The sequence below is a fragment of the Apus apus genome, chromosome 1 (assembly GCF_020740795.1).
Source record: "Apus apus isolate bApuApu2 chromosome 1, bApuApu2.pri.cur, whole genome shotgun sequence".
Classification (NCBI taxonomy): domain Eukaryota; kingdom Metazoa; phylum Chordata; class Aves; order Apodiformes; family Apodidae; genus Apus; species Apus apus.
This window is the reverse complement of record NC_067282.1, coordinates 103921214-103938091: the sequence shown is the minus strand read 5'-3', so window position 1 is coordinate 103938091 and position 16878 is coordinate 103921214. Positions and strand designations below refer to the sequence as shown.

At 36.6% G+C, this 16878-nt stretch overlaps 1 protein-coding gene across 1 annotated transcript in view; it reads right to left on the bottom strand.

Moving 5' to 3' along the window:
• CFAP47 (cilia and flagella associated protein 47) overlaps positions 1-16878 on the bottom strand; it is a 307875-nt gene that overhangs the window by 218005 nt on the left and 72992 nt on the right. Inside the window, 1 exon segment of the mRNA XM_051614860.1 lies at positions 13762-13957. Coding sequence (XP_051470820.1) covers positions 13762-13957 — 196 coding nt within the window.

Here is a 16878-nt window from a genome sequence, read left to right as displayed (position 1 = left end):
CCTCCTAACTGAGGGAAAAATCCTGGAAGTGGGGGAAGATCCTAAAGATCAGAGAAGCTTAGAGACAAATTACAGTGGATGCCCAGGGACTTTGGAAGGTGATGTCTGAGACTGGCAACTAGAAGCAGAAGCACAGCATGAAGTCACACAGCCTTTGCCTGTTCTCAGACCAGCAGCAACACCCTTCCCAGGGTGGGAATTTGAAACCTTGTGAACATAGCACTGAGTGAAGCAACTGAATGTGTGCAGTTATTAAACAGAGTTCTGACCTAGCTGCTTCTTCTTCAATAAACCACAGTATCCTGATCCATCAAAGGCTGCCATTTATTCTGTCTCGCCCATGACAATAGGTGAAAATACTTCATAAAATAAAATAATCAAGAAGGATTAACTTGGAGTGGATGGGCAGTCAGTCTTATGTGGTGTACACAGACATTTACTATGACTATGGAAAGCTAAAATATACTGCAAGAAGCCTCTGTAAGTGATCTAAAACGAGAATAGTTTTGTTGCAGTTGTTGATCCCACTCAACACTGAAGGGAGTAACATTCAAACTCAGTTCAGTCATTTGGGACTAACCTAATTCCTGTATTTATGTATTTTTAATAGGCAAATTTATTTTTAACTTATAATGGAATCACATTGTGTGCATACAGAAATGGATAACAGCATAACAGCATTGGTCTCCTCTTTCTCGCGACAGGTTAAATCATCTCTTGAAGATATATTGCTTTCTTTTTTCATTAAGCATTTCTAGATAGAAGAAGCAAAGTTTTGCCATGCCATGAATTATTTATTTCTATACTATTTTATTTTTAAAGTCCAGATCCATTGAGTTTTTAAAACTTATATGACCTTTTAAAAGTCCCTGAATCATATTTTACAATTGATTAATCCACAGTTTCATTTCTAATTAATCCTGAATGTAGAAAAATCAAATTAATCAAGCCAAAATTTATGTAGCAATGTTTTCAGATCTAGATGTCTTCCCTCGCTTCTCCCACAAAGAGAAAGAAGAGCAAACTATCTTCACTGTCACTCTAGGTTGGATTTGGTCTTCCCTGATGCATCAATAGTACACAGCGGATTTTTGCAGTGCCTTTTGTCATAATCTTCTTTAGCTTTCAATAAAACAAAAATAAATGGTTTTATATTTGTATTGTTAGATTTGAAACCTCAAGATTTTTGGTGTGATATGAAAACTATTTTTCAAATTGAGATAATCAAGGAAATATCTTTAATGATTTTACACCAAAATTACAAACAACCTATTTATTGGCAGAATAGCAAGTCACAGTGACCATAAACTCCCCTAAATCAAATTTTGTCTACTACTTTAACAGATAGAAGATACTGTGAACAAGGAGAAATACTAGACATCTTAAATTTATTAAGGAACAGGTAGTCTAGGAAAAAGGTACTGTTTGGTGGAGCACAAAACTCACTGAGAAACAGTAAGCCTATCAGCTGTCCACAAATCAAACTGCAAAGTCCTAGACTGTATACTATTCAGAATTTTCATTGACAACTTGGAAAATAGGATAAAGTTACCTTACTCCTTATTGGAGATAATATTAAGCAGGTTGAAGTATGAACTATGGGAAGAAGAAAAGGATGCAAGTACTCATGAGAAAAGGTAATTTACACTCTTGAATAATTTCAGAGTAATGCTCTGAAACAAATGGGATGAAATCCAGCAACGATGCGTACACTTAATTGAGAGTAATTCATTACAAAAATACTAGACAAAAATTGGACAGACAGAAATTTTGTAGAAAAGAATCTGGAAATAACAGCAAATGTCATGTTATTGCAGAAAAAGTCAATATTTTGCTAGGATAAATCAATGAGAGAATTGTATCTTAGGCGGGTAAGTTGATCCTTTCATCTCTATTCAGTTCCAGTAAAGTCTCAACTAGTATAAAACCCAGTAATTGGCACCAAAACTCCAGATAGACATGGATCGGCTATGAGAGTTTACAACTAAACAAGTGACCTGAGTACCCAGAAAGACTGAAAGACTGGGACTGTTTTGTCAAGATAAGGGAGGGGGACATTATTTATGTCCTCTTTCTCCCTTTCCTACCCTCTGTGCTCTACTGTGGGTTTTTTCCCAGTTTTGCATTTATTAACTGATCTATCAGCACACCATGTCACTGACTTTATCTGCTGGAAGACTTATACAGCCAGCCTTTCACAGTCTAGGAGGTTCCTCCAATGCATTGATGACAACTTCTTAATGCAAATGGTGGATGAGCCGACTAGAAGAGGAGCGCTGCTGGATCTTGTGCTCACCAACAAGGAGGGCCTTATTGAAGCAGTGGTGGTCAATGGCAGCCTTGGCTGCAGTGACCATGAGATGGTGGAGTTCAGGATCCTGTGTGGGAGGAACAGAATACCCAGCAGGACCAGAACCCTGGACTTCTACAGAGCAAACTTCGGCCTCCTCAACCAATTGTTAAGGGAAGTCCCATGGGACAGAGTGCTAGAAGGTAAAGGGGCTCAAGATAGCTGGACAATATTCAAGGACCACTTCTTGCAAGCACAGCATCAGTGTATCCCAATGGGTAGAAAATCTAGTAAGGGAGCTAGGAGACCAGCGTGGTTAAAAAAGGAACTGCTGGGGAAACTCAAGTGGAAGAGGAAAATCTATAGATCATGGAAGGAGGGACTGGTCACTTGGGAGGAATATAGGAATGTTGTCAGGGACTGTAGGGAGGCAACTAGGAAAGCTAAGGCCTCCTTGGAACTTAACCTTGCAAGTCGGGTTAAGGAAAGTAGAAAGGGCTTTTTCAAATACATAGCCAACAAAGCTAATACCAGAGGCAATATAGGCCCACTGCTGAATGAGGTGGGTGCCCTGGTGACAGAGGATATGAAGAAGGCAGAGGTGCTGAATGCCTTCTTTGCCTCTGTCTTTACTCCTGCAGGCTTTTCCCATGAGCCCCAGATTCATATAACCCCAGAAGTAGTCAAGATAGGTGAGGACATAGTAGATGAGGATTGGGTTAGGGATCAGTTGCATAATCTGGACATCCATAAATCGATGGGTCCGGATGAAATGCATCCAAGGGTGCTGAGGGAGCTGGCGGAGGTCATTGCTAGTCCACTCTCCATCATCTTCGGTAAGTCATGGGTAACAGGAGAGGTGCCTGAGGACTGGAGGATAGCAAACGTCACTCCAGTCTACAAGAAGGGCAAGAAGGAGGACCCGGGTAACTATAGACCGGTCAGCCTCACCTCCATCCCTGGAAAGGTAATGGAACAACTTGTCCTTGGCACTATCTCTAGACATATCAAGGAGATGGGGGTCATCAAGAGCAGTCAACATGGTTTTACCAAGGGTAAGTCATGTTTGACTAACCTCATAGCCTTCTATGAGGAAATTACTAGGTGGATAGATGATGGTAGAGCGGTAGATGTGGTCTATCTTGATTTCAGTAAAGCATTTGACACCGTCTCCCACAGCATCCTTGTAGATAAGTTGATCAAGTATGGGTTTGATGATCAGGCAGTGAGGTGGATCAAGAACTGGTTGAAAGGAAGAAGTCAGAGAGTTGTAGTCAATGGGGCAGAATCTAGTTGGAGGCCTGTGACTAGTGGAGTCCCTCAGGGGTCGGTACTGGGACCGGTGTTGTTCAATATCTTCATCAACGACCTGGATGAGGGCACAGAATGTACCCTCAGCAAGTTTGCTGATGACACCAAGCTGGGAGGAGTGGCTGACACACCAGAAGGCTGTGCTGCCATTCAGAGAGACTTAGACAGGCTGGAGACTTGGGCGGGGAAAAACCTGATGAAGTTTAACAAGAGCAAGTGTAGAGTTTTGCATTTGGGGAAGAAAAACGCCATGCACCAGTACAGGTTGGGGGCTGACCTGCTGGAGAGCAGTGTAGGTGAAAGGGACCTGGGGGTCATGGTAGACAGGAGGATGACCATGAGTCAGCAGTGTGCCCTTGTGGCTAAGAAGGCCAATGGCATCCTGGGGTGTATTAGAAAGGGTGTGGTTAGTAGGTCAAGAGAGGTTCTCCTCCCCCTCTATTCTGCATTGGTGAGGCCACATCTGGAATATTGTGTCCAGTTCTGGGCCCCTCAGTTCAAGAAGGACAGGGAAGTGCTTGAAAGAGTCCAGCGCAGAGCCACAAGGATGATTAAGGGAGTGGAACATCTCCCTTATGAGGAAAGGCTGAGGGAGCTGGGTCTCTTTAGTTTGGAGAAAAGGAGACTGAGGGGGGACCTCATCAATGTTTACAAATATGTAAAGGGTGAGTGTCAAGACGATGGAGTTAAGTTTTTTTCAGTGAAGACGAGTGATAGGACAAGGGGTAATGGATACAAGTTGGAGCATAGGAGGTTTAAGATGAATATCAGGAAAATTTTTTTTACTGTAAGAGTGACAGAGCACTGGAACAGGCTGCCCAGAGAGGTTGTGGAGTCTCCTTCGCTGGAGACATTCAAAACCCGCCTGGATGCCTTCCTGTGTGATGTACTCTAGGTGACCCTGCTCTGGCAGGGGGGTTGGACTAGATGATCTTTCGAGGTCCCTTCCAACCCCTAGGATTCTATGATTCTATGATTCTATGATTCTATGACTTACTAAAACTGGTTTATTCCTGCTTTGTGCTACAAAACACTAGAAATGTACCATTTCCACTGGATCTTTTTATTCCATTACCTCCAATGTTTTGAAGTCATCCTTTATGCCTCCCTTAACACATTATTTTATCCCTCACCAACTATAGATAAGGATATTTTTTAAGATAAACAATTTAAAGAGAATTTTTACCTTTCTTAATCTCTTTGGTGATACATAGTAGTGTTTTTATTCAAAGAAACACCTCAGAAAAATGGCAATTTGGATCAAGAGTTCCCACTATTGTCTGAAGAAAGCATTGCTCCCAATGGCTATGAAGTCAAAGATTTCACCGTTTCAAAATAACTAACACATCCCACTGCAAACAGTGAAAATGAAATCTTAAAGCTGTTTGCACCTCTTCTGAAAACTAGGGAGAAAAAATATCCAACCTTATTCTAAATAGATACATGAAGGTATTCTTTGGTGTCAGTCCCACAAAAAAAACCCCAATAGTACAAAAGAGTTGGGAAGCTAAAACCATGATCTTCTTTCTAGTAGAAGAACACCGTCCAGTCCTCCTCAAAAAACAGTAAAAAAACCTCTTCCAACACACGTCACGTAACTTTCAGTCTAGAAATAATGACCATGAAAGTTAACCATTAATTTGAAAAAAAATAAAATCCAATAGAAAAGGACAAAAAGTTGTAATACAGAAGTATGATGCATTGGTAATACCTGGATAATAAGACAATCCAGAAAGAATAAAATTGTCTTATACCAAGCATTAAAACACTTAAAGGATTTGATTTGGTTTAATCTACTAAGTTTAAAGGTTATTTTTTATAAAAAAGTAAGAACAGTAATAAATCTTTAAAGAAAGTACTGTATTTCTTGTGAAGCTGTTCTATTGTTTTCACAAGAAATTAAAAAAAATATTGCTAGCAGTTGCAAAAATCAACTGATATATGTTTAAGGAGGCACAACAGATGTCTTCACAAATTATAAATCTTCTGTTATATACTCACAAGCAATTTTCTCAAATTCTTAGTTATTGAAAAACAAAGGAAAAAAAACATAGAGTTAGAATAATCTGTAAGACTTCCCAAATAAAACTAGTACATTCACATAAAAATCTTGACACTTAAGATCTATAATGATCAAAGGTATGAAATGGTGCTTTATAAGAAATTCATAAATTAAATTATGAAACTACAAAGGAGAAGTAGCAATTGAGTTACGACAGCAGTCTAAAGAAATAGGCATGATCTTGAGAGTGGGGACCAGACATTACTGTAAATAGCTCAATGTATTACACAAATTTGTTGGTAAAGAAAGTGCCAAATTACAGGATTAAGCAGCAAACTCAGAACAAAATCCTTTATGCAAAATATAGATTTTAAATCTACTTACTGCTGCAGAATGGGGTGATGCTAGTAGTTTGCTTAAGTTCAAAATACAATTAAACAAATTAATGGAATAAAAATCTAATACAGCCTTACAGAAGTACAGCCTCCATCTGAAACAGTCTTGAAATTCCAATCAGGAAGTCTCAGAGTATATATGAAGGAAGTATTGCCATATATTTGCAATGTTACTCATCTCTAAGCATCTTCTGTTGGGAGTAGAATACTGAGCTACACAGAGCTCTAAACTATATCAGTTTTTTCTTTTTAATGTAAATTACTGCAGTAATAACATTTTATAATATATTATATCAACTTCTTATTCTGGAATCTGAAAATCTCTGGAGGTGGAACTAATCTATAGCTATAATAATGCCTATAGTCCTGTTTCAGTACCTTAAAACTGGTACTGAATAACACAAACATTTACAGAAGAAATATGTAGCAATAACCTTTTCTGTAAGTGCTGATATTAGAACTAGGGGACAAGGCTTAAAATTATAGTACTGAAGTATACAATACAGAGCACACAAAAGATGAGAGGAAATATGCCTTTGAATATTTTTTGGAAAAGGCTATTATGTTTTTCCTAAAATGTATTTAGATTTAACAGAATTGTAATGGATCTACCTTCAGCACATAAAGCATGTGAGGCTACATTTATCTAACATGGAAAACAATAAGTCTTTATTAGGGACTCAAAGGCAAATTACAGTTCCTACTTCAGGTATGATGCTACAACCCTTGCTCATGGAAACAGACAGTAATTATTCTAAAAACTCCTGAAATACCAGGGACCAATAGATTTAATACCACAGTAAATTGATAACAGGGCATATGTCTTATTTATTCTCATCTCTTCCAGAAGGTATTTACTCTAGGGCATGAACATTTACTTTTCTGCTCCTAATAATAATTCTTCAATTGTCTTTTTCTATCTACACAGTTATGTTTACTTTTTTCTGATTTTCATTGCAAATAATATTTTAAATTTATATATTCCCTATCTTTTTATGCATAAGAAAAGTGTTACCTTATATCAGTCTATGTTTTGTTGTTTTCAACGAAGTTTGCATTTGTAGAGAGAACTAGTTTTAAAATCACTGAACAGTACTAAAAACCTCTAGATGAAAATATCTTGTATCACAGCATTTAATGTACAGATTACTTTGATTTAAAATGCAATAAATCACAGCAACTCATTACAGCTTGCCTGTCTTCTATACTGGCTTCAGAATGAATACTATAATCCCTGCATCATCTTATTCAGTTAAAAAAAGAAAAAGTTAAATACTGTTCTCAATGAAATTCACTATTTGATACTTATAATGAATTAACAGAACCTTTTTGATACAGAACCTTTTCTGAAATGTTTTCTCCTCACACAACATCTGAAGTTGTATTGCTAAATCCACAGCTGTACCATACTCAATCTACGTATTTGGTACGCACTGCAGAAGTAGAATTAATTACAGAAACAGTCAGAAAGCGTATTTATTCCAATTAACATACAAACACTGTGAAGTGCCTTGTTTAGCTGAAAGCTAAATAGCTGTCTAGACACCACAAAGTGTATTTTAAGCCTAGAAAAAAAAAAAAAAATCTTAAATATTTACAAAATTATTCTGTCTTATGTCAATTAGGTCTTTGAGGGTCAGCATATATGTATATGCTTATATATAAGCATACATATCTACACACACATATGTATGTGCAAACCAAATGTTTTTATACAAGTCCAAAATCTAAAAAGGTAAATTAAAAAAGGAGTTTTTCTTATTTCTCAAATGCATGTTAACTTAAAATAATTTCTTTTCTCTTTTCTACCAAGTAAAATCCTGATATAATCTTGTGGGCTTTTCAGCTATAAGGAATGAGATACGATGCAATTCTTAAACACGGAGTATTCGGGTTGACCAAGAAAGCTAAGCAGGTCAGGAAAGCCTACTTATTGGACTTTGTATGTACATATTATGTCTCATTCTTACTTTGTGCTGTGCAAATAATGAAATATAACACAGAAAAATGGTTTAAAACTTTACTAATTTATATTTCAGGAAATAATTTCCAGGATTTAACGCTCAAGAACAATGTTCCTTCATAATATTTTGTTGGAGGGCAGATCTGGGATACTCATGATGGCAGATGGCTATCATTACATAGTCTATTCCCCTTCTTTAATTCAACTTTTTATCAAGCACGCAAAAAGCATAATTCATTCTTCAGGAAAAGCTTGTTTTGCAGTCATTTTAACTTAAAGATATCATTTATGAAATTACATAAAACTCTTCCCTTCTATGCTTCAAAGTTAAAAAATATCCTTTAGCTCTTTTTTATCAATTGTCTCTAATAACTATCAAATTGAAAATTAATGAACTCAATAAATGTTCTTCCTAAAAAATGGGGAGAGTATAGAGAAGTGAGAAAAATAAAAATTTATTAAAACAAGGAAAAGAAAATAGTGTACTTTTTAATGGTTATACTAGAAGCAACCCTAAGAAAAGTTCTAGAAAATCAATTTAAAAACAAGCAATAATTCTATTTAATTCTCATACAGTTTTGTGAAGACATATTATCTCACACTAAAATCTGTCCTTCCTCAACCTTTTTACTGCAGTTGCCATGCTAAATTTCTATTAAAAATAAAATTAAAAAAAAAACAACAAACCAACAAAAAACACCACCTCACTTAGAGAAGTAAAGTGAAGTGAACAAAATGAAACCATTCTACCTGAGAGATATTACTAAGCTTAACATTGTCAGGCAAACCCACATCGGCACTGGATTAGCGCTTCTATTTCTCTCCAGCAGAATTTCCATTCTAAGCAGATTTTCAAGTAAAATTAAGATGTATCTACTCTGGAGACAGTTCCTACATCACAGACTTAGGTTGACTGTTCAGATATTGGTTAATTTACTGACTGTCATATTCAGTTTATATGAAATTTAGAATGATCTATTATTTTCAAGATCTTTCTAGGGTACATTAAAGAAAATCCCTGATTTCCCAAAACATAATTTTTCACCATGGCAAGAATCATAATTAAAATCAATAGACATACAGCTTCTCAGGCGGTAATATATTCATTAATTTGCAAAATATACTTCTGTTTAGGAAGCACAGGTTTTGAATTATGGCATTCCAATACTCTAGCAACTTTTCAAGGGTTATTCCTGACTCTTATTTTTTGGTAGTATTAGTAGTTAGTCTTTCAGAGAAAAACATTTAAAAGAAATATGAACATAAGGAATGGCAGAAGGCAAACTGAAAATTTATTACACTTGATTCGCACTTCCTCTCCTTTCATTACTATTGCCCATATAATGCCTTAAGTGGGCACAGAGTCTTATAGTTAGTTCATGTACAATTAAGGTCTCAGCAGAACAGGCAAGGTAGAATTTGCAGTTTTCAGCATTTGGTCTCAAGTTTCAATCTTGCTTTCTATTTTATGGTCAGTAAGACATATTACAAGCCTGCCCTCCTACAACATAGGCTAAGCTGCTTTTAAATGTTATTTATTCTTTAGTTATTTAGTTATTTAGTTATTTATTCTTTTAGCAGTAAGGGCAGAAGATGTGGAGATAGTAAACTCTTTGCTAATGTTCTCTCTAAATTACTGACATCTTAATTCTTGCAAGAGAAGACTTCTGATGAATGACATAGGTATCTTCAATTTTAGAAGGATATAACATGTACATTTAGACCTTTCAGCACGGCAGTATCTTAGGTTTGGCTCACTGTTACATTTCACTTTAAGTAGTTTAGATATCAAAATAAAGACTGAGAAATGTGGCCAGGATAGAGCTTCATTTATTTAGTAGGAATGGATCACCAAATAGACTAGTTTGAGCTGAAAGCAGCTCCATGGTCACGACATCTTGGTAGTCAGGGCTAATTCTTTATTCAAAGCAGAGGGTTTGGATGATAGTATGCAGGAGCAAAAATATCAAGCAAAAAGCGGTATTTGCTCTCTGATCTGGACTGTAGCAAGAATGAAAGAAATAATCCTTCTCTTAAAATTAGTGATATTAAGCAAATATTAACAACAGAAACTCATACCAGATTGAGGATATTGGAAACATTCATTTGGATTGTATGAACATTTACTATACTTTGATGTTTTTCTTTATGACACTTTTTACCATTCCTCTGAAAAAGCCTCTTAACTCAAGGCAAACATGACTAAATTGTCACAATACCCAAGTATACATTTTATTACTAAACTTAACATCATAAAATGTAAAGGACCAACGGTATATCAGAAAATTAAATCTGCTGAGATATATATTTTTTTCCAGTGTGTGATTTTAAAAAAACAAACTCAGTCTAATGACTTCTGAAGTAGATTACTAGTGACCAGCCTCCAGACAATTTTCTGCCACTTACAAACCTTTGAGCCTTGCAGTTCAACCTCATTTCAGTCCACCTCACTGTCCCTTTGTCTAGCCTGTACTTTGTCAGTTTATTCATGAGGATGTTACGGAAAGCTGTTGAAAACCTTGCCAAAGTTGAGTAAACAACATCCACTGCTCTCCACCTGTTCACTGTGCTAGTCATGTCATTGTGAAAGGCAATCAGGTTGGTCAAGCATAATTTCACAGAATCACAATCAAAGAATGCTAGGGGTTGGAAGGGACCTCAGAAGATCATCTAGTCCAATCCCCCTGTAGAGCAGGATCCCCTAGAGCAGGTTACACAGGAACACATTCAGTCAGGTTTTTAATGTCTCTGGGAATGGAGACTCCACAACCTCTGTGGGCAGCTTGTTGCAGTGCTCTGTTACCCTCAGAGTAAAGAAATATTATCTTATATTTAGTTTAAAGCTTTTCCTATGTAAGCTCATGCTGGCTACTCCAAAACAATTTCTTGTATGTCCTTCATACATTTGGAAATGGTTTCCAATATTACTTACTCCATCACCATTCCAAGAAACAAGATTTGGCTGACTGGCCTGTAGCTCCCCAGATCCTACTTCTTCCAGATAGGAATGACATTTACTTTCTTCCAAACCTCTTCCAGACTTCTCCTCAACTACCCTGACCTTTCAGAGATTATTGAGCATGGCTTTATAATGACACGGGCCAGCTCCCTCAGTACTTGGTGCATTCCATTGGGTCCCACATACCAATATGTTTAAGGGCTCCCTAATTAAAGCCTCCTCCACCAAGGTGAATCTTCCTTGCTCCAGACTTTGCCACTCATATTGAGGGCCTAGAATTGCTCAGTACCAGTCTTACAAGTAAAGATCAAGGAGAAGAAAACATTTAGTACATCAGTCTTTTCTGTGTCCTTAGTCATCAGATCTTTTGTCCCATTTAGAAGAAAGAATACCACAGTAGCAGACACCAGATCATTCTGAGGTGGCAAAAGCAAAAAAGTAAGAGGAAAGCAAAGACTAAACCAGAGGATTCAAAGAGATATTTAGGCAGATCATCTGTAGAACAGAGCAGTGTAAGATCACACAGACAAGGACTTTTATAATGCAAATATATAAGATTAAGATTATAAATTTCATAATTTTCCAGAATTCTCTCATTTTTTAAAAGTTATTGTATCTTTAGCAATGCTCGTTTATGTAGTTTTGTGAGAGAAATGGAAACAGAAGCAAAATAAAATAGCATGTTCGTGTGCATACACCAAGATATTTCTGTGCACCCCCTAGCAAACCGAATATATTAACTCATGAACCAAACAAGCTATATACAAGTTGATATAGCAAGGCAGTATCTGTAAGTTCACACACACAGAAAGAATACATGATTTCTGCCTTCTCATTAAACTTCTCTGAAAGCAGAGAAGTATAATTAAGTGACATTGTAAGAGACAACTGCAACACAAATAAATGTCCCTTGGCAGCAACTAGGAACTTCATCTTCACATGTGACCCAGTGCTAAATCTGTAACCAGGTCTGCACAAATGAATAAATTAATCTATTGAGTTCTCTGTCCTGGTAGCATTATTTATTAGAAGTCATTATGATTTTCTGAGAACCCAAATATTGTTATTAAATTGTTCTTTTTGGGTGCCAATTTTGGGGAGCTTCTAGAACTAAACAAATGTTAAAAAGCTATTTTACAATTGTTGATAACTATATGACAACTTATTAAAAAAACACACCTCATTTTAATGTTATAATTTATTACGTACTCTTAGACATCTAAAATACTTCCACTTATTGGCTCCTTAAAATGCATCATTAGTAGATATTTCACATGGACTGACACATTTGGGGTTTTTTACCTAGTAGTGTTCCGTAGATCTGCACTTAATGGTTCAGATTCATTCATCTTCACATATTATTAACCCTAATAAAAGTTTAATGTTAAATAAGATGCATTTTGATGTTCATATTCTCCCCAATGAGTTCCCACAGCCCAGAACAAGGCTACCCATGCCCCAACATCTATGTATTAATAGAGTCTACAAAAAAGAGAACAAACAGTGGGGTTGAGGAATATATCCATGCAGCATTTATGAATGCTGGCCAAGTAGCTAGCCATTCCTTCTGCAAGTTGTCATCCATACACACCAGACTCAGATAACGCCCAACAGAGCAGAATGCTTGCAACTGTAAGACAGCTCCATAGAAGCAGGCACTAGACACAGATAATAGGAAAATAATACATTGCAAATACACCTGCTTACAGTAGGGCATATTACGTTAGCCAGGGAAGTGCCCCAAGTTGATCGTAAGAACAGACTCAAACGACGAGTTGACAGATTAAATACGTTTCTATCAGAAGAAGGGGGTATAGACTGACCTTTCAATCTAATCAGTAGAATTATTAAACACATTTTAGAATATCTAGTATAATCTGCTTCTATAGAGATAAAATGAGAAAAGCAATAGGATATTCAAAGCATATGTAAGGCAGAGAATATGCCCAAATGAGCCTTATGGAAGATTATATGAAAATTTATTATCCATAATTCAGGTGGGTCAGAAATCACTCAAGGCAAAAATGACACTAAACAATCTTTTCCATATGTGGCTAATGAGCTATTCTTCTGGAGTTCTTCCCTGATCATCATCAGACTACCCTGTATGTCAAGGTTTAACACTAGGCTGGCAATTAAATGAATGACATGGTGTTAACTACCCATCTGAAATTAATGCTGAAAGAGAAATGAAGTTAGGATCAAGAAGCAAAAGGGAGAAAAGATACGAGGAAAAAAAAGTAATTATTACTACTGGGTGAATAGTTTTATCAAATTTAAATGCCAGGTTAGTATTTAACAGAACTGGTCACTTGTCTGACCTTACTCAAGCGATCATGAAACATCAAACTGACCTTGCAGTAGGACTAGATTTATTACCTGGAAACTTGTCTCCTTTACCTTCCTAAGCGCCATTAGAATAAAGTCAATACAAAAGTTACTCTAAAAATTCTGAAAAGCTAGCTCTCAAATAAACCACTTCACACACAAATAGATGTGACTATAGACAGGAAAATGAAGAGAAAGTTATTAATGTTAGCAATTCCTTCCTGAGATCATTAATGGAAAGAAGAAAGTGAGAAGGTTCACCCCATTTCACCCTTTATGCCTAGCTAGAAACTGTAAGTACACATAGAAGATATTTAATGAGTAGTGCTAGTCAAATATGCTGATCTTGGAACACAGAAACAGAAGGAAAGGAAACATGCATGGGCAGGCAATGTCTTATGCCCCCAAAAATACTTTTGGTGGCAAGTTGTCACGGTATCTCTCTGAAAAACAATTTTTAAAGTCTACAAAAGGAGTAGGAGAAGGAAGAGTACAGTAAAAGAATTATTTCACCTTTCTGACAATCTTTCCACACAGTTTTTCGGTTCTTCTCATAATGTTTATTCAACCAGGTGAGGATGGTTCGTTCATATGAAGAATATATATTACTGGATAAAGTTTCTGATTTTATTTTTGGGACATTCTGCGTGCTTTCCAAGCTGAAGAGATCAGTCTTATTATGTGAAAAAACTCGTGGAAGAACAAACACCTGAAATTAGAAGAGCTGTTTTTAAGCATGAACTGTAAAAAGAGCAATTTCAAGTTGAATGATAAAAACAACCGATTTCAAACTCAAAAGACTTTCTAATTTAGAAAAGATTTAAGAGATTACACATTAGCATAAATGTATAACACACAAGGTAACAGATATGCTGTGCTTTTAGAGAATTCCTTTGCTTCCTGAAATGAAATGCAAACTGAAGCTGTCAAATGGCATTGGGAATCTGAAGAGGTCCCAGTTGATCGGTAGCTGGTAAATGTCATCCTAGTTTTCAAGATGGGAAAGAAGGAAGGCCTTGGTAATTACACTCCTGTCAGTCTCACTTCAGTGTCCTGTAAAATTATGGAGAGGGTTATTCTGAAATTTATTGAAAAAGACTTGAGAGACGATGCAGTCCTTGGTCATAGGAAGCATGGGTTCATGAGGGGCAAGTGCTGCTTAACCAATTTAATTTCCTTTTATCATAAGGTCATCCATCTCAGGTACTGGGAAACAAGTAAATGTGAGATTTTTGTATTTTAACAAAGTTTTTTATACTTTCTCTCACAGTATCTTTTTGTACAAAATGTGCAGCATACAGCTAGATAAATCCATGATACGATGGCAGAATGATTGGCTGACAAGTTGGACTCAAAGAGCTATAGTAAATAGGGTTACATCAGGCTTCTATCCAAAACACTAAGAATTTTGAAATGGTACCTTCCATGATCCACTTTGCTCATTAGGTACATATTACACTGACTGTTTCTCATTAAAAAAATAAATGTTACAATGCCTATAATAAAATTCTTGGTACTGAGAGATCTTGCATTAATGGACATTTAAAAATATATGTATATATACTTATAAAATATACAAAATACAAAAATAAGTTACTAGTAAAAATTCTACACAATACCTTGGATTATTTTTTCCCAACTGAAATGAGAGTATAGAAAAAGACATTTGAAGAAGCAACACAGAACTTGATTTTCAGGATGGTGATGAAGTCAATAGCTTTGGTTCCATCCTCCCTCATCAAGGAGGTCTCAGGCCTGACCACCTTTACCAGTGACTTAAGACTATCAAGGACCATGGTCATAAATGCTAACCACACTGCATCGGCTCCATAGCATCATATATTCACAGATAATTTAGGATGAGTTTGTTAAGGACTAATTGTTTGGAGGAGGTAATGAAGAAAAAAAAAATTACAGACAACTAATCATTTAAAATGTCTATTGATAATGAATGCCAATCCATTAAAATGTTATCTTGAAGCGTGAATTGCGCTCAGCTTCTCAGTTCCTTAAACACCCACAGATATGAAACATTCTCTCAACTTCAGAATATTTCAGCACTAGCCCAAATAAATTTATTTTATATAAACCAATCTTGCTGCCTTGACAGTTCATATCCTGTCTATTGTTTCACTGCTTTCTTTGAAAATTTAATAACGTTTTAAAAAAAACAAAACTTATTCAGCAACAGTCATGGTCATCCTTGTCAAAAATGGGTTTGAACAAAAGCATATGTAAGAGAGAACAGGGCTTTGAATGTTAAGTGGCTAGTTCCAATGCAAATTCATATTAAGAGTTCTGCTTATGCTTTATTATACTGGATTTGATACCATGTTAGCCAAACTGCTTAAGGCTACAACAAAAAAAGTAAAGCAGAGATTAATAATTTCTAAGACATTAGCAGGAGGTACAGATAAGATAAATGTGATGTTATAAGACTTTAAAAATGCACTATTATAAGAAACAAATATTATAAGATAGAAAGATGCAGAAACAATGAACGAGAAGCTGAAATACGCATCTAGTCACTATTGCATTTCTCCACATCCATATTCCCATGTGCCTTCAGGGTCATCTGTCTCAGCCCATGTACACATACTGTTTGTTCCTCTGTCAGTTATTTGTATCATTGTCTTATTTTAGATCAACTATACATCTTTGTTATAAACCTTATTTAAAATTACTTTTACCGTTCTTTTCTTTATTATTGTTTTTTGGTAAATAATCACAGAATAGTTGAGGTTGGAAGTCATCTTTGGAGATTGCCTAGTCCAAACAGCCTGTCAAAAGCAGAATCAGATAGAGTGGATTGCCAGGATTATGTTTTGTTCATTTTTTGCTATCTCCACAGCTCCTCTGGGGAACCTGTTTCAGTGTGTGACCACCCCCACAGTCAAAAAGTTTCTTATGTTTAAATGGGATTTCCTATATTTCAGTTACTTCCTGTTGTCTCTCATCATGTCACTGGCCACTACCGAGAAGAGTCTGGCACTGTCTTCTTTACACCATCAAGTATTTACACACATGGGTCCAATGTTCCTTGAACCTTCTCTTAGAATCATAGAATCATAGAATCATAGGGGTTGGAAGGGACCTCGAAAGATCATCTAGTCCAACCCCCCCACCAGAGCAGGGTCACCTAGAGGACATCACACAGGAAGGCGTCCACGCAGGTCTTGAATGTCTCCAGTGAAGAAGACTCCACAACCTCTCTGGGCAGCCTGTTCCAGTGCTCTGTCACTCTCACAGTAAAAAAAAAAATTCTGATATTCACCTTAAACCTCCTATGCTCCAATTTGTATCCATTACCCCTTGTCCTATCACTAGACATCACTGAAAAAAGCTTAACTCCATCTTCTTGACACTCACCCTTTACGTATTTGTAAACATTGATGAGGTCCCCCCTCAGTCTCCTTTTCTCCAAACTAAAGAGACCCAGCTCCCTCAGCCTTTCCTCATAAGGGAGATGTTCCACTCCCTTAATCATCTTTGTGGCTCTGCACTGGACTCTTTCCAGCAGTTGCCTGTCCTTCTTGAACTGAGAGGCCCAGAACTGGACACAATACTCCAGATGCGGCCTCACCAATGCAGAATAGAGGGGGAGGAGAATCTCTCTTGACCCACTAACCA